General features: G+C 49.1%; 1 protein-coding gene across 1 annotated transcript in view; it reads right to left on the bottom strand.

Annotated features, from left to right (window-relative positions):
- man2b1 (mannosidase, alpha, class 2B, member 1) overlaps positions 1 to 18,740 on the bottom strand; it is a 55,061-nt gene that overhangs the window by 25,421 nt on the left and 10,900 nt on the right. Inside the window, exons 5-11 of the mRNA XM_078429319.1 lie at positions 17,271 to 17,403; positions 14,476 to 14,621; positions 12,533 to 12,649; positions 10,735 to 10,817; positions 8,515 to 8,635; positions 5,456 to 5,534; positions 43 to 152 (exon numbers count right to left, since the gene is read on the bottom strand). Of these exons, the coding sequence (XP_078285445.1) occupies positions 43 to 152; positions 5,456 to 5,534; positions 8,515 to 8,635; positions 10,735 to 10,817; positions 12,533 to 12,649; positions 14,476 to 14,621; positions 17,271 to 17,403 (789 nt within the window). The remainder of the gene's footprint in view (positions 1 to 42; positions 153 to 5,455; positions 5,535 to 8,514; positions 8,636 to 10,734; positions 10,818 to 12,532; positions 12,650 to 14,475; positions 14,622 to 17,270; positions 17,404 to 18,740) is intronic.

Here is an 18,740-nt window from a genome sequence, read left to right as displayed (position 1 = left end):
CGTGGGGTTGGTGAGGCGCGTTGAGGCGATTTTTGGCCATACCTGACAGCTGTCCCAGCCTTGGGCCAGCCTCTTGGCATAGTCGTCCGCAACATGCTGCTTCTCGGTACCGGAGACGGCATCGTGATGCTGGGCCACTCCCATCGCCCGCTCTAAACACAAACACAACCTGAGCTCCTGGGTGATCGCACGACAGTCATTCAGCTGCCCACCACAGTGGACCAGGCTGCCTCAGACCACAACATGGACATTATTTGGAGCCAACAGACATCCACTTTATTTTTTTAAATATCAAAAAATGTATTCAATTATTTAAAAACAATATTTACAATCCAATAAAACAACCCAGAATACAATACAAGCATACCAAATGAGACTATTATACAACTATATTACAATCCCTATCCAGGAGCCTTAGAGGGAGTACAGAGAAGGTTCACCAGATTGATCCCTGGGATGGCGGGACTTTCATATGAAGAAAGACTGGATAGACTGGGCTTGTACTCGCTGGAATTTAGAAGACTGAGGGGGGATCTTATTGAAACATATAAAATTCTTAAGGGGTTGGACAGGCTAGATGCGGGAAAAACGCTGAGAAGTAGGACGTCGAAGGTAGTTATCTCTGGACTGCTACCGGTACCTCGTGCTGGTGAGGCCAGGAACAGAGAGATAGAGGGTATGAATTTATGGCTGAGGGACTGGTGCAGAGAGCAGGGATTTAGATTTCTGGACCACTGGGATCTCTTCTGGGCTAGGGGTGACTTGTACAAAAGGGACGGGTTGCATCTTAACAGCAGGGGGACAAACATTCTGGCAGGCAGGTTTGCTAGTGTGACACCTGTGGCTTTAAACTAAGTAGTGGGGGGGAGGGGTTAACAAATTGTGAATATGAAGATGAGGTAAAAGGGAATACAGGAGATATTGCAAAAGACTCTCGGAAGAATGGGAACAGAAGTTCTAGAGCGGAAAAGAAATTAAGGGCAGGGCCAATTGTGAACGATGTGAGAGGGGAGGTAAATACAGAAGTTAAAGTGTTGTACTTAAATGCGCGTAGTATAAAAAATAAAGTGGATGAGCTTGAGGCTCAGTTAGTCATGGGCAAGTATGATGTTGTAGGGATCACTGAGACATGGCTACAAGAGGACCAGGGCTGGGAACTGAATATTCAGGGGTACACAACGTATAGAAAAGACAGACAGGTGGGCAGAGGGGGTGGGGTTGCTCTGATGGTAAGGAATGATATTCATTCCATTGCAAGGGGTGACATAGAATCAGGAGATGTTGAATCAGTATGGATAGAAATGAGAAATTGTAAGGGTAAAAAGACCCTAATGGGAGTTATCTATAGGCCCCCAAACAGTAGCCTCGACTTAGGGTGCAAGTTAAATCAGGAGATAAAATTGGCGTGTCAAAAATGTAATGCTACGGTGGTTATGGGAGATTTCAACATGCAGGTAGACTGGGAAAATCAGGTTGGAAATGGACCCCAGGAAAGAGAGTTTGTAGAGTGCCTTCGAGATGGATTCTTAGAACAGCTTGTACTGGAGCCTACCAGGGAGAAGGCAATTCTGGATTTAGTGTTGTGTAATGATCCTGATCTGATAAGGGGACTAGAGGTAAAAGAGCCATTAGGAGGCAGTGATCACAACATGATACGTTTTACTCTGCAAATGGAAAGGCAGAAGGGAAAATCGGAAGTGTCGGTATTACAGTATAGCAAAGGGGATTACAGAGGCATGAGGCGGGAGCTGGCCAAAATTGATTGGAAGGAGGCCCTAGCAGGGAAGACGGTAGAACAGCAATGGCAGGTATTCCTGGGAATAATGCAGAGGTTGCAGGATCAATTTATTCCAAAGAGGTGGAAAGACTCTAAGGGGAGTAAGAGACACCTGTGGCTGACAAGGGAAGTCAGGGACAGCATAAAAATTAAGGAGAGGAAGTATAACATAGCAAAGAAGAGTGGGAAGACAGAGGATTGGGACTCTTTTAAAGAGCAACAAAAGTTAACTAAAAAGGCAATACGAGGAGAAAAGATGAGGTACGAGGGTAAACTAGCCAATAATATAAAGGAGGATAGCAAAAGTTTTTTTAGGTACGTGAAGAGGAAAAAAATAGTCAAGGCAAATGTGGGTCCCTTGAAGACAGAAGCAGGGGAATTTATTATGGGGAACAAAGAAATGGCAGACGAGTTAAACCGTTACTTTGGATCTGTCTTCACTGAGGAAGATACACACAATCTCCCAAATGTTCTAGGGGCTGGAGAACCTAGGGTGATGGAGGAACTGAAGGAAATCCACGTTAGGCAGGAAATGGTTTTGGGTAGACTGATAGGACTGAAGGCTGATAAATCCCCAGGGCCTGATGGTCTGCATCCCAGAGTACTTAAGGAGGTGGCTCTAGAAATAGTGGAAGCATTGGAGATCATTTTTCAATGTTCTATAGATTCAGGATCAGTTCCTGTGGATTGGAGAATAGCAAATGTTATCCCACTTTTTAAGAAAGGAGGGAGAGAGAAAACGGGTAATTATAGACCAGTTAGTCTGACATCAGTGGTGGGGAAGATGCTGGAGTCAATTATAAAAGACGAAATTGCTGAGCATTTGGATAGCAGTAACGGGATCGTTCCGAGTCAGCATGGATTTACGAAGGGGAAATCATGCTTGACAAATCTACTGGAATTTTTTGAGGATGTAACTAGGAAAATTGACAAGGGAGAGTCAGTGGATGTGGTGTACCTCGACTTTCAGAAAGCCTTCGACAAGGTCCCACATAGGAGATTAGTGGGCAAAATTAGGGCACATGGTATTGGGGGTAGGGTACTGACATGGATAGAAAATTGGTTAACAGACAGAAAGCAAAGAGTGGGGATAAATGGGTCCCTTTCGGAATGGCAGGCAGTGACCAGTGGGGTACCGCAAGGTTCGGTGCTGGGACCCCAGCTATTTACGATATACATTAATGACTTAGACGAAGGGATTAAAAGTACCATTAGCAAATTTGCAGATGATACTAAGTTGGGGGGTAGTGTGAATTGTGAGGAAGATGCAATAAGGCTGCAGGGTGACCTGGACAGGTTGTGTGAGTGGGCGGATACATGGCAGATGCAGTTTAATGTAGATAAGTGTGAGGTTATTCACTTTGGAAGTAAGAATAGAAAGGCAGATTATTATCTGAATGGTGTCAAGTTAGGAGGAGGGGGAGTTCAACGAGATCTGGGTGTCCTAGTGCATCAGTCAATGAAAGGAAGCATGCAGGTTCAGCAGGCAGTGAAGAAAGCCAATGGAATGTTGGCCTTCGTAACAAGAGGAGTTGAGTATAGGAGCAAAGAGGTCCTTCTACAGTTGTACCGGGCCCTGGTGAGACCGCACCTGGAGTACTGTGTGCAGTTTTGGTCTCCAAATTTGAGGAAGGATATTCTTGCTATGGAGGGCGTGCAGCGTAGGTTCACTAGATTAATTCACGGAATGGCGGGACTGTCGTATGTTGAAAGGCTGGAGCGATTGGGCTTGTATACACTGGAATTTAGAAGGATGAGGGGGGATCTTATTGAAACATATAAGATAATTAGGGGATTGGACACATTAGAGGCAGATAACATGTTCCCAATGTTGGTGGAGTCCAGAACAAGGGGCCACAGTTTGAGAATAAGGGGTAGGCCATTTAGAACGGAGATGAGGAAGAACTTTTTCAGTCAGAGGGTGGTGAAGGTGTGGAATTCTCTGCCTCAGAAGGCAGTGGAGGCCAGTTCGTTGGATGCTTTCAAGAGAGAGCTGGATAGAGCTCTTAAGGATAGCGGAGTGAGGGGGTATGGGGAGAAGGCAGGAACGGGGTACTGATTGATAGTGATCAGCCATGATCGCATTGAATGGCGGTGCTGGCTCGAAGGGCTGAATGGCCTACTCCTGCACCTATTGTCTATTGTCTATTGTCTATTGATGTTGGGGGAGTCCAGAACCAGGGGTCACAGCTTAAGGATAAGGGTGAAGTCTTTTAGGACCGAGATGAGAAAACATTTCTTCACACAGAGAGTGGTGAATCTGTGGAATTCTCTGCCACAGAAGGTAGTTGAGGCCAGTTCATTGGCTATATTTAAGAGGGAGTTAAATGTGGCCCTTGTGGCTAAAGGGATCAGGAGGTATGGAGAGAAGGCAGGTACAGGCTACTGAGCTGGATGATCAGCCATGATCATATTGAATGGCGGTGCAGGCTCGAAGGGCCGAATGGCCTACTCCTGCACCTATTTTCTATGTTTCTATCCCAGCGGTCCCGGAAATCCCCCAGGGTGCCCGTGGGAAGCGCGTGGTCCCTCCCTAACCCCGGACGTGACCCCGGAAAAGGGGCAGGCAGCCGGCTCGGGCAGAGCCCTCTTCCGCCTGGCGCCGTGACTCGCGGATGGCCAGCTTGGCCAGGCCCAGGAGCAACACAACCAGGACATCTTCAGCCCCACCCTCTCCCCTACGCACAGGGGTGTCCACAGATGAGGGTGGTGGGTAGAGAAGGGCAGCCAGAAGGCAAGGAGCAGCCCCTTCAGATATTGGAACAGGGGCAACAGCCATCCATTCGGGTGGAGAATTCCAGACTTCCACTCTGTCAGGTCAGCTCTGCGCACCCCAGCTTTAAATAATTACCTCCTTACAGAGAGAGGCCTGGATAGTGTGGGTGGGGAGAGGATGTTTCCACCAGTGGGAGAGTCCAGGACCAGAGGGCACAGCCTCAGAATAAACGTTCTTATAAAATAAATAGACGTTCATTAAGGAAGGAGATGAGGGGAAATTTCTTTAGTCAGAGGGTGGTGAATCTGTGGAATTCATTACCACAGAAGGCTGTGGAGGACAGGTCAATAGTCAATAGACAATAGGTGCAGGAGGAGGCCATTCGGCCCTTCGAGCCAGCACCGCCATTCAATGTGATCATGGCTGATCATTCTCAATCAGTACCCCGTTCCTGCCTTCTCCCCATACCCCCTGACTCCGCTATCCTTAACAGCTCTATCTAGCTCTCTCTTGAATGCATTCAGATCATTGGCCTCCACTGCCTTCTGAGGCAGAGAATTCCACAGATTCACAACTCTCTGACTGAAAAGGTTTTTCCTCATCTCCGTTCTAAATGGCCTACCCCTTATTCTTAAACTGTGGCCCCTGGTTCTGGACTCCCCCAACATTGGGAACACGTTTCCTGCCTCTAACGTGTCCAACCCCCTTAATAATCTTATACGTTTCGATAAGATCTCCTCTCATCCTTCTAAATTCCAGTGTATGGAACAAGCTGCCAGAGAAGGTAATTGAGTATGGCATTCGAATAACATTTGGACAGGTACATGGACAGGAAAGGTTTAGAGGGATACAGGCCAGACGTGAGCAGGTGGGACTAGTGTAGATGGGGCACCTTGGTCAGCAAGAGCTGAAGGGGCCTGTGTGACTCTGTGAATACAGGTGAACATTGTACCGACACTCACTCAGTACAAAGCTGTTTCCTTCACCATAAGGCCCCTGACGAGCTTGATCAGATGCCAGGACCTCCAGCTGATTGCAGATCTGTGAAGGAACAACATGTCATAGTCATAGAGTGATAGAGTGTGGAAACAGGCCCTTCGGCCCAACTTGCCCACACCGGCCAACAAGTCCCAGCTAGACTGGTCCCACCTGTCCATATCCCTCCAAACCTGTCCCATCCATGTACCTGTCTAACTGTTTCTTAAACGTTGGGATAGTCCCGGCCTCAACTACCTCCTCCGGCAGCTCGTTCCATGCACCCACCGCCCTCTGTGTGGAAAAGTCACCCCCTCAGATTCCTGACTGGTCAGTACTAAATCATTGTTTGTACCGAACATCTAAACTAGTCCCACCTGCCAGCATGTTCTCCATATCCCGCTATTCCCTGCCTCTACTCTACATGTGTAGGAAGGAACTGCAGATGCTGCTTTACACCGAAGATAGACATTAAATGCTGGAGTAACTCAGCGGGACAGGCGGCATCTCTGGGGAGAAGGAGTGGGTGATGTCTCGGGTCGGGACCCTTCTTCAGACCCACTCCTTCTCTCCAGAGACGCTGCCTGTCCCGCTGAGTTACTCCAGCTTTTTGTGTCCTGTCTAAATGCCTCGTGAATATTGCTGTCCAGACCTACCCTGAGAAAGCTCACACTTTGAGGTGAGGTGAGGTGGAATGTCAGCCAGCAAGCAGAGGGCAAGACAAGGCACGAGCAACTGAAGATGCTGGGATCTTGAGCAAAAGATCAAAGTGCTGGAGGAACTCTGCGGGTCAAGCAGCATCTGTGCAGGGAAAAGAACAGATGCCGTTTCGGGTTGGGTCCCGCCAGCAGTTTGTTTTGGCGCCCAATGTCCAAGGGCAATGTCCAAGAGTCTCCAGGAGCCTCCTGTGGTCAAAACTCCAGGCAAGGGAGAAGCTTTTAGTCAAGTCAATTTTATTTGTATAGCACATTTAAAAACAACCCCACGTTGACCAAAGTGCTGTACATCTGATTAGGTTCCAATGGAAAAAAAAAATGAAACATACAGTCGCACGCAAACAGTTCACAGCGCCTCCTCAATGAGCCTCAAACGCTAGGGAGTAGAAATAGGTTTTGAGCCTGGACTTAAAGGAGTCGATGGAGGGGGCAGTTCTGATGGGGAGAGGGATGCTGTTCCACAGTCTCGGAGCTGCAACCGCAAAAGCGCGGTCACCCCTGAGCTTAAGCCTAGACCGCGGGATAGTGAGTAGCCCCAAGTCGGCCGACCTGAGGGACCTGGAGTTAGAGAGGTGGGTTAGAAGATTTTTGATGTGGGGGGGGAATGTCCATTTAGGGCTTTATACGTGAATAGGAGGAGCTTGAAGTTGATTCTGTACCGTACAGGGAGCCAGTGGAGAGAGGCCAGAATCGGGGTGATGTGGTCCCTTTTACGGGTACCCTTCAGGAGTCTCGCTGCGGCGTTTTGGACCAGTTGCAGGCGGGACAGGGAAGATTGGCTGATTAGTTGAAAGTTTTCGTTTTATGGATTCAGCGTGGAAACACTTTGGCCCACCGAGTCCATGCCGATCGGCCAACACCCCCCGTTCACATTAGTTCTACCCTACACACACACCAGGGACGATTCACACAAAGCCAATTGACGTACAAAAACCTGCACGTCTTTGGAGTTTGGTGGAAACTGGAGCACCTGGAGAAAACCCACGCAGTCGCAGGGAGAACGTGCAAACACCTATCGCTGCAGTAGCCAAGGTCAGGATTAGAGTAGAGTTGCTGCCTTACAGCGAATGCAGCGCCGGAGACTCAGGTTCGATCCTGACTACGGGCGCCGTCTGTACGGAGTTTGTACGTTCTCCCCGTGACCTGCGTGGGTTTTCTCCGAGATCTTCGGTTTCCTCCCACACTCCAAAGACGTACAGGATTGTAGGTTAATTGACTGGGTAATATGTAAAAATTGTCCCTGGTGTGTGTAGGATAGTGTTAGTGTGCGGGGATCGCTGGGCGGCACGGACTCGGTGGGCCGAAGGGCCTGTTTCCGCGCTGTAGAATCTAAATGTAAAAAAATCTAAATCTAAACCTACACACTAGGCACAGTTTACAATTTTACCGAAGCCAATTAACCGACCATCCTGCACGACTTTGGAGCGTGGGAGGAAACTGGAGCACCCGGAGAAAAACCACGCGGTCACGGGGAGAACGTACAAACTCCGTACAGACAGCGCCCGTCGTTGGGATCAAACCCGGGAGTCTGGCGCTGTGAGGCGGCAACTCTACCGCCAAGCAGAAGAGCTGAGAACGGGGTGTGGTGGGTGTACATTAAAGAGGAGAGAGTGGACACACACACACACACACTCACTCACTCACTCACTCACGCACACACACACACACACACGGTACCAAACTCAAAATGGGACCTGCTCTTGTCACCAGCTGAAATGCTTCAGCATCAAAGCTGGCGTGGGGCCTGGGAGCATGCGCGTGCGTTATACTGCGTACTAACAAGCCCAACTAGGGGTGCCAACTTCCTCACTCCCAAATAAGGGACAAAGGGTGACGTCACCGCCCCGCGCCCCACGTGACCTCACCCAGCCAGCGGCCACGTGCTCCCGCTCCACCAATGGCAGCCATCCGGGCCGGGAGGCGGGTTGCTACGCAACCTCCGTTAGGCGGCGCCTGGGCCTACAGTGTCGACCGGGCCTACAGTGTGTCCGGGCCTACAGTGTCCGGGCCTACAGTGTCCGGGACCACGGTGTCCGGGCCTACAGCGTTCGGACCTGCAGCGCCGTCCGGGCCTACAGCGCCGTCCGGGCCTACAGTGCCTTCCGGGCCGACAGTGCCGTCCGGGCCTACAGTGCTGTCTGGGCCTACAGCGTCCGGGCCTACAGTGCTGTCCGGGCCTATATTGTCTGGGTCTATAGTGTCCGGGCCTACAGCGCCGTTCGGGCCTAATACAGGACAAGGGCGGTTGCCTACGGGCCAAACCAATTCAGCCCAAATTACGGGATGTCCCGGCTAATACGGGACGGTTGGCAACCCTAGGTCCAACCCACTTGTAGGAAGTTGTTGCTCATCCTCTCGTAGAACTTCAGAGCCGGTCGGCTGGTGTAGAAACCCGTCCAGAACTGATGGGGACCATCGGCGTAGGGGAGGAAATCATCGGTCTTCACTGACCTGTGGACAGAGAGAGCAAAACTGCAGTTACACTGATCGGCCTCACTGGAGACCACCGGATTACCGTTAATGTAATTCAATGTAGAATATATCACTGAATACAGGTGGAGCAGCAGTGGTGTTCACAGCGCCGGAGACCTGGGTTCGATCCCGACTACGGGCGCTGTCTGTACGGAGTTTGTACGTTCTCCCCGTGACCTGCGTGGGTTTTCTCCAGGATCTTCGGTTTCCACCCACACTCCAAAGACGTAACAGTTATGTAGGTAAATTGGCTTGGTAAATGTAAAAATTGTCCCCAGTGTGTGTAGGATAGTGTTAATGTGCGGGGATAGCAGGTCGGCACGGACCCGGTGGGCCGAAGGGCCTGTTTCCGCGCTGTTTTTCTAAAACTTCTACCATAACTGTCAAGGTTGAGATAGATTGTTATTGAGGTTACTATTGAGAATCATCAGGAAAGTATTGAGGCCAAAATCAGATCACCCATCAAGGCTCAAGGGGCTACCCAACTTGCTTTGTTAACCCAATCTCTGTCTTCCGTTCTAGCTTCAAGGAAAGCACACTTATACACTGACATCAGGCATTCTTGCTATTGAGGGCGTGCAGTGTAGGTTCACAAGGTTAATTCCTGGGATGGTGGGACTGTCGTATGTTGAAAGACTGGAGCGACTGGGCTTGTATACTCTGGAATTTAGAAGGATGAGAGGGGATCTTATTGAAACATATAAGATTACTAAGGGATTGATAAGGGATAGGTACAGCAGGCAGTGAAGAAAGCCAATGGAATGTTGGCCTTCATAACAAGAGGAGTTGAGTATAGGAGCAAAGAGGTCCTTCTGCAGTTGTACAGGGCCCTAGTGAGACCGCACCTGGAGTGCTGTGTGCAGTTTTGGTCTCCAAATTTGAGGAAGGATATTCTTGCTATTGAGGGCGTGCAGCGTAGGTTTACTAGGTTAATTCCCGCAATATCGGGACTGTCGTATGTTGAAAGACTGGAGAGACTAGGCTTGTATACACTGGAATTTAGAAGGATGAGAGGGGATCTTATTGAAACATATAGGATTATTAAGGGGTTGGACACGTTAGAGGCAGGAAACATGTTCCCAATGTTGGGGGAGTTCTGTGGAATTCTCTGCCTCAGAAGGCAGTGGAGGCCAATTCTCTGGATGCTTTCAAGAGAGAGTTAGACAGAGCTCTTAAGGATAGTGGAGTCAGGGGATATGGGGAGAAGGCAGGAACGGGGTACTGATTATAGACAATAGGTGCAGGAGGAGGCCATTCGGCCCTTTGAGCCAGCACCGCCATTCAATGTAATCATGGCTGATCATTCTCAATCAGTACCCCGTTCCTGCCTTCTCCCCATACCCCCTGACTCCGCTATCCTTAAGAGCTCTATCCAGCTCTCTCTTGAATGTATTCAGAGAATTGGCCTCCACTGCCTTCTGAGGCAGAGAATTCCACAGATTCACAACTCTCTGACTGAAAAAGTGTTTCCTCATCTCCATTCTAAGGGGCCACAGTTTAAGAATAAGGGGCAGGCCATTTAGAACTGAGATGTGGAAAAACTTTTTCAGTCAGAGAGTTGTGAATCTGTGGAATTCTCTGCCTCAGAAGGCAGTGGAGGCCAATTCTCTGAATGCAATCAAGAGAGAGCTGGTTAGAGCTCTTAAGGATAGCGGAGTCAGGGGTTATGGGGAGAATGCAGGAACGGGGTACTGATTGAGAATGATCAGCCATGATCACGGTGAATGGCGGTGCTGGCTCGAAGGGCCGAATGGCCTCCTCCTGCACCTATTGTCTATTGTCTAATTGAGCCATCCTACCGACAACTAGAGAGCAATCCTGAGCTACCGTCTACCTCATTGGAGACCCTCGGACTTTACTGGACTTTCTCTTGCACTAAACGTTATTCACGTTATTCCTTTTTATCCTGCATCTGTACACAGTTGGCGACTCGATGGTGATCGTGTGTTGTCTTTCCGCTGACTGGGCAGCACGCAACAAAGGTTTTTCTCCGTACCTCGGTACACGTGACAATAAATTAAACTGAACTGACACAGGGAGTGAGAGGGGGAGAGGGGATAAAACAATGCAAGACTCACCAGCTGAGGTTGGCTTTGTTTAACTCGTGCAGGTAGCAGGAAGGGGTAGAGTAGAACACATTGACATCACTCCCCGAGGTTTGCTGCTTATAAACAAAGTGAGACGTTTCAGTGAATGCATTCATTCAACATTCAACGTTAACTTCTTCCACACTCAGCTCGCCAGTTACCCAAGTCCCCCCTCCACACCCCCCTCTCCTGTATCCACCTAACACTTGTAGAAACAAGGAACTGCCTATACATAAGGGATCCCTCTTACACAAGTGTAGGGAAAAAACTGCAGATGCTAGTCCAAATCGAAGGTAGACACAAAATGCTGGAGTAACTCAGCGGGTCAGGCAGCATCTCTGGAGAGAAGGAATGGGTGACGTTTCGGGTCGAGACCCTCCTTCAGACCACGTTTCGGGTCCAGACCATTCTTCAGGTTATATATATATATTTTTTTTTTTTCATATTTCAGATACAGCACGGAAACAGGCCTTTTCGGCCCACCAAGTCCGCACCGCCCAGCGATCCCCGCACACTAACACTATCCTAAACACACTAGGGACAATTTTTACATTTGCCCAGTCAATTAACCTACATACCTACATTACAGAAGAGTCTCGACCTCAAACGTCACCCATTCCTTCTCTCCCGAGATGCCCCCACTTACACAATACACAATAGACAATAGGTGCAGGAGGAGGCCATTCGGCCCTTCGAGCCAGCACCACCATTCAATGTGATCATGGCTGATCATTCTCAATCAGTACCCCGTTCCTGCCTTCTCCCCATACCCCCTGACTCCGCTATCCTCAAGAGCTCTATCTAGCTCTCTCTTGAATGCATTCAGAGAATTGGCCTCCACTGCCTTCTGAGGCAGAGAATTCCACAGATTCACAACTCTCTGACTGAAAAGGTTTTTCCTCATCTCAGTTCTAAATGACCTACCCCTTATTCTTAAACTGTAGCCCCTGGTTCTGGACTCCCCCTACATTGGGAACATGTTTCCTGCCTCTAACGTGTCCAACCCCTTAATAATCTTATACGTTTCGATAAGATCCCCTCTCATCCTTCTAAATTCCAGTGTATACAAGCCTAGTCGCTCCAGTCTTTCAACATATGACAGTCCCGCCATTCCGGGAATTAACCTAGTAAACCTACGCTGCACGCCCTCAATAGCAAGAATATGTTACCTGCACATGTTCCCTGCAATTTAAAACCTTCTTTAGTTTAGTTTCATTTAGAGATACAGCGCGGAAACAGGCCCTTCGGCCCACCGAGTCCGCGCTGACCAGTGATCCCAGCACACTAACACTATCCTACACACACTAGGGACCACTTACAATTATACCAAACCAATTAACCTACAAACCTGTACGTCTTTCGTATGTGGGAGGAAACCGAAGATCCTGCAGGACGTACAGGTTTATAGGTTAATTGGCTTGGTATAATTGTCAGGGCAGCACGGTGGCGCAGCGGTAGAGTTGCTGCCTTACAGCGAATGCAGCGCCGGAGACTCAGGTTCGATCCTGACTACGGGCGCCGTCTGTACGGAGTTTGTACGTTCTCCCCGTGACCTGCGTGGGTTTTCTCCGAGATCTTCGGTTTCCTCCCACACTCCAAAGTCATACAGGTATGTAGGTTAATTGGCTGGGTAAATGTAAAAATTGTCCCTAGTGTGTGTAGGATAGTGTTACTGTGCGGGGATCGCTGGTCGGTGCGGACTCGGTGGGCCTGTTTCCACGCTGTGTCTCTAAACTAAACAACCGGTGGCGAGACCGGCAAACGCACGTGAATTGTGCAGAATCCTTACCGCGGCGTTGACGTATTTGATGAGCTTATCCAGGTTCTTGTACCACATGTTGGCGTCTAGGTACTGGAAATCCGAGCCCATGGTCATGATGATATGGTTGGTTTTGTAATGTTTGGCCTTGAGGGGCAGGCAGAAACACTCTGTTAAAAACACTCATTCACAACCACATCACAACACCGCGAAACCCAGGGAGCTGTGGACCGTCGAGATCTAAGGCGGACTCGACTGGGGGCCGCTGAGAATAAAGGGGGTCAGAATGTCAGAAGTGATCGGAGCAGCATTAGGCCATTCGGCCCATCAAGTCTAATCCGCCATTCAATCATGGCTGATCTATCTCTCTCCTAACCCTATTTTAAGTTTAGAGACACAGCGCGGAAACAGGCCCCAACTGGCCCACACCGACCAACATGCCCCATATACACTCGTCCCACCTGCCTGCGTTTGGTTCCTCTCCAAATTTGAGGAAGGATATTCTTGCTATTGAGGGCGTGCAGCATAGGTTTACTAGGTTAATTCCCGGAATGGCGGGACTGTCATATGTTGGAAGACTGGAGCGACTAGGCTTGTATACACTGGAATTTAGAAGGATGAGAGAGGATCTTATCGAAATGTATAAGATTATTAAGGGGTTGGACACGTTAGAGGCAGGAAACATGTTCCCAATGTTGGGGGAGTCCAGAACCAGGGGCCACAGTTTAAGAGTAAGGGGTAGGCCATTTAGAACTGAGACGAGGAAAAACTTTTTCAGTCAGAGAGTTGTGAATCTGTGGAATTCTCTGCCTCAGAAGGCAGTGGAGGCCAATTCTCTGAATGCATTCAAGAGAGAGCTGGATAGAGCTCTTAAGGATAGCGGAGTCAAGGGGTATGGGGAGAAGGCAGGAGCGGGGTACTGATTGAGAATGATCAGCCATGATCACATTGAATGGCGGTGCTGGCTCGAAGGACCGAATGGCCTCCTCCTACACCTATTGTCTATTGTCTATATCCCTCCAAACCTTCACTATCCATGTACCTGTTCAAATGTTTCTTAAACATTGCGATAGTCTCTACCTCAACTACCTCCTCCGACAGCTCGTTCCATTCACCCACCACCCATTGCTTAATTATGTAGGAAAAACAACTGCAGATGCTGGTTAATATCGAAGGCAGACGCAAAATGCTGGAGTAACTCAGCGGGTCGGGCAGCATCTCGGGAGAGAAGGAATGGGTGACGTTTCGGGTCGAGACCCTTCTTCAGACTGAAGAAGGGTCTCGACCCTAAACGCCACCCATTCCTTCTCACCCGAGATGCTGCCTACACCCGCTGAGTTACTCCAGCATTTTGTGTCTACACTTTGTTTAATAACAGATTCCTATTAAATCTCTCCCCCCCCCCCTCATGTATTGTCTTTCCGCTGACTGGATAGGACACAACAAAAAAAGCTTTTCACGGTACCTCGGTACACGTGACAACTAAACCTCCTGTGACAACTAAACCAACTAAACGGCTGTACGGAGTTTGTACGTTCTCCCTGCGTGGGTTTTCTCCGAGATCTCCAGTTTCCTCCCACACTCCAAAGACGTCCAGGTTTGCAGGTTAATTGGCTGGGCAAATGTAGCGGTAGAGTTGCTGCCTACAGCGAATGCAGCGCCGGAGACTCAGGTTCGATCCTGACCACGGGCGCCGTCTGTACGGAGTTTGTACGTTCTCCCCGTGACCTGCGTGGGTTTTCTCCGAGATCTCCGGTTTCCTCCCACACTCCAAAGACGTGCAGGTTTGTAGGTTAATTGGCTGGGCAAATGTAAAGATTGTCCCTAGTGGGTGTAGGATGGTGTTAGTGTGCGGGGATCGCTGGGCGGCGCGGACCCGGTGGGCCGAAGGGCCTGTTTCCGCGCTGTATCTCTAAATCTAAAAAATCTAAATCTAAACATCCGCCCACTTCATTGTGACCTTCACGACTCACCTGATCCCGAGCAACCTGCAGGAAGTACGACACCTTTTCGTTCACATTATACTCGTCCAGTTCTTTATCGTCCTTGATGGGCTCGTCAGAACAGAGCACGTCCCAGCACAAGGTCAGGGGAGGGTTGTATCCATTGGGGAGAACACCTGAGAGGACACAGTAAGAACGTTGGCGTAACTATCCTGACAAATCGCCTGGACAGACAATAGACAATAGGTGCAGGAGGAGGCCATTCGGCCCTTCTAGCCAGCACCACCATTCAATGTGATCATGGCTGATCATTCTCAATCAGTACCCCGTTCCTGCCTTCTCCCCATACCCCCTGACTCCACTATCCTTAAGAGCTCTATCTAGCTCTCACTTGAATGCACTCAGAGAATTGGCCTCCACTGCCTTCTGAGGCAGAGAATTCCACAGATTCACAACTCTCTGACTGAAAAAGTTTTTCCTCATCTCAGTTCTAAATGGCCTACCCCTTTAATCTTAAACTGTGGCCCCTTGTTCTGGACTCCCCCAACATTGGGAACATGTTTCCTGCCTCTAACGTGTCCAACCCCTTAATAATCTGATACGTTTCGATAAGATCCCCTCTCATCCTTCTAAATTCCAGTGTATGTGGACAGAGTGGATGTGGAGAGGATGTTTCCACTAGTGGGAGAGTTCACAAGTTTATAGGAGCAGAATTAGGCCATTCGGCCCATCAAGTCTACTCCGCCACCATTCAATCATGGCTGATCTATCTCTCCCTCCTAACCCCATTCTCCGGCCTTGTCCCCATAACTCCCGACACCCGTACTAATCAAGAATTTGTCAATCTCTGCCTTAAAAATATCCACTGACTTGGCCTCCACAGCCCTCTGTGGCAATGAGTCCCACAGATTCACCACCCTCTGACTAAATGAGTTCCTCCTCACCTCCTTTCTTCATTCAGAGGGTGGTGAATCTGTGGGATTCTTAGCCACGGAAGGCTGTGGAGGTCGTCAATAGATATACTTAAGGCAGAGATATACAGATTCTTGATTAGTACGGGTGCCTGAGGTTTATGGGGAGAAGGCAGGAGAATGGGGTTAGGAGGGAGAGATAGATCAGCCATGATTGAATGGCGGAATAGACTTGATGGGCCGAATGGCCTAACTCTACTCCTATCACTTACAATCTTAAGGTCAGAGCCAAACCGGTTGGATGTTGAATTGCCTGTTCTTTACTGCGTGTAGACTTTAGAGATACAGCATGGAAACAGGCCCTTCGGCCCACCGAGTCCGTGCTGACCAGCGATGACACCGTAAACGAACACCATCTTACACACTAAGGATAATCTGATGATCGACGTATACTACACTGTATCTCTAAATTTTAATGCACTTGAATTTAACTTCCAGAGTGGGAATCGAACTTGCTTTTCCAGGTCGGCGGAGCAGAACATTGCATGCAAGCCCAGCAATTTAACCATTACTCCACACCACAAGATGCTACTTGGTGGCACCTGGAGATAAAATTTAAATTTTAGATGTTGAAGATACCGCGCGGAAACAGGCCCTTCGGCCCACCGTGTGTGTGCCGACCAGCGATCACCACGTACACTAACGCTATCCTACACACACACACACACACACACACACACACACACTAGGGTCATTTACATTTTGTACCAGGCCAATTAACTTACTTACCTGTACGTCTTTGAAGTGTGGGAGGAAACCGGAGATTCCACGCAGGTCACGGGGAGAACGTACAAACTCCGTACAGGCAGCACCCGTAGTCGGGATTGAACCCGGGTCTCCGGCGCTGTGAGGCAGCAACTCTACCGCCGCGCCACACTCATTCTCCCCATATTCCCGTCCATTTCCCCCATATTACCTGGAGTATTGCGTACAGTGTTGGTCTCCTAATCTGAGGAAAGACGTTCTTGCCATAGAGGGAGTACAGAGAAGGTTCACCAGATTGATCCCTGGGATGGCAGGACTTTCATATGAAGAAAGACTGGATAGACTCGGCTTGTACTCGCTGGAATTTAGAAGATTGAGGGGGGATCTTATAGAAACTTACAAAATTCTTAAGGGGTTGGACAGGCTAGATGCAGGAAGATTGTTCCCGATGTTGGGGAAGTCCAGAACAAGGGGTCACAGTTTAAGGATAAGGGGGAAGTCTTTTAGGACCGAGATGAGAAAGTTTCTTTTCACACAGAGAGTGGTGAATCTGTGGAATTCTCTGCCACAGAAGGTAGTTGAGGCCAGTTCATTGGCTATATTTAAGAGAGAGTTAGATGTGGCCCTTGTGGCTAAAGGGATCAGGGGGTATGGAGAGAAGGCAGGTACGGGATACTGAGTTGGATGATCAGCCATGATCATATTGAATGGCGGTGCGTACAGGCTCGAAGGGCCGAATGGCCTACTCCTGCACCTATTTTCTATGTTTCTATTCTTTGGAGTGTGGGAGCAAACCGGAGATCCCGGAGAAAACCCACACAGGTCACTGGGAGAACGTACAAACTCCTTAGTCAGCATCAAACCCCGAGTCCCCGAGCAGCAACTCTACCTCTGTGCTACTGTGCTGCCCTAATGTTCAATGCCACCACATAGATACATAGGGAAATAGGTGCAGGAGGAGGCCATTCAGCCCTTCGAGCCAGCACCGCCATTCAATGTGATCACGGCTGATCATCTAAAATCAGTACCCCGATCCTGCTTTTTCTCCATATCCCTTGATTCCTTTGGCCCCAAGAGCTAAATCTAACTCTCTCTTGAACACATCGTTTTCGGCGGCTGAGGACACAAACAGAGAACATCTTTACCCACCTGTGAACAAGTCGGCGCTGGGCTTGGGGAGATTGACGCTGCCTCTCCACACCAGTTCCATTTCCCGGCTATATTCTCTGGCGTTCTTGTCCTGATAATCCAGACGGCCAAAGAAAAAACCGTCGAACCCCATCTGCAGGGAGAGGACCAAGGAGATGATCGTCTGAGAACGGCATTTATTCACAAAATGCTGGAGTAACTCAGCGGGTCAGGCAGCATCTCAGGAGAGAAGGAATGGGTGACGTTTCAGGTCGAGACCCTTCTTAGAAGGACTTCATCTGAGAACTGCAGATGCTCAAATCCAAAACAAAAAGATGCCAGAAATAGCCAGAGGGTCAGTCAGAATCCGTGGGTAATTGTATGGTCAGTACTCACAAGTTATAGGAGGAGAATTAGGCCATTCGGCCCATCGAGTCCACTCCGCCAATCAATCATGGCTGATCTCCGCCTCCTAAACCCATTCTCCTGCCTTTTCTTTTTAGATTTAGAGATACAGCGCGGAAACAGGCCCTTCGGCCCATTGAGTCCGCGCCGCCCAGCGATCCCCGCACACTAACACTATCCTACACACACTAGGGACAATTTTTACATTTTACCCAGTCAATTAACCTACAAACCTGTACGTCTTTGGAGTGTGGGAGGAAACCGAAGATCTCGGAGAAAACCCACGGAGGTCACGGGGAGAACGTACAAACTCCGTACAGACGGCGCCCGTAGTCGGGATCGAACCTGAGTCTCCGGCGCTGCATTCGCTGTAAGGCAGCAACTCTACCGTTGCGCCACCGTGCCGCCTTCTCCCCATAACCCTCGACACCCGATCTAATCAAGAATCTGTCTTTCTCTGCCTTTAAAATATCCACTGACTTGGCCTCCACAGCCCTCTGTAGCAATGTGTTCCACAGATTCACCACCCTCTCTGACTAAAGATCCCTGGAGAAGGGTCCTGTCCTGAAACGTCACCTATCCATGTTCTCTACAGATGCTGCCTGACCCGCCCTACTTGGGTGTATGATACCTGGGAACAAGCTTTAAATATATTTGTTCCAAAATATATATATTTATACACCAGGGTGCTATGAAATTCCTTGTTCACCCAAAGCTTACAGAGTAAGCAGTACAAGACAGATAACAAGGACTGAGCACACACAATAAGAAACATTGATTTAGTTTAGTTTAGTTGGGAGATAGTTTGGATTAGTTTGGAAATAGTCCTTTCAGCTCACCGAATCCACACTGCCCAGCAACCACTGCTTACATTAGGTCTAACCTGCACACCGAGGACAATTTACAGAAGCCAATTAGATTTTTTTTTAGATTTAGAGATACAGCGCACAAACAGGCCCTTCGGCCCACCAGGTCCGTGCCGCCCAGCGATCCCCGCACACTAACACTATCCTACACACACCAGGGACAATTTATACATTTACCCAGTCAATTAACCTACATACCTGCACGTCTTTGGAGTGTGGG

The sequence above is a fragment of the Rhinoraja longicauda genome, chromosome 37 (genome assembly GCF_053455715.1).
Source record: "Rhinoraja longicauda isolate Sanriku21f chromosome 37, sRhiLon1.1, whole genome shotgun sequence".
In the NCBI taxonomy this organism is placed as follows: domain Eukaryota; kingdom Metazoa; phylum Chordata; class Chondrichthyes; order Rajiformes; family Arhynchobatidae; genus Rhinoraja; species Rhinoraja longicauda.
The sequence above is the reverse complement of the archived record's forward strand: the minus strand, read 5'-3'. Positions and strand labels throughout refer to the sequence as shown.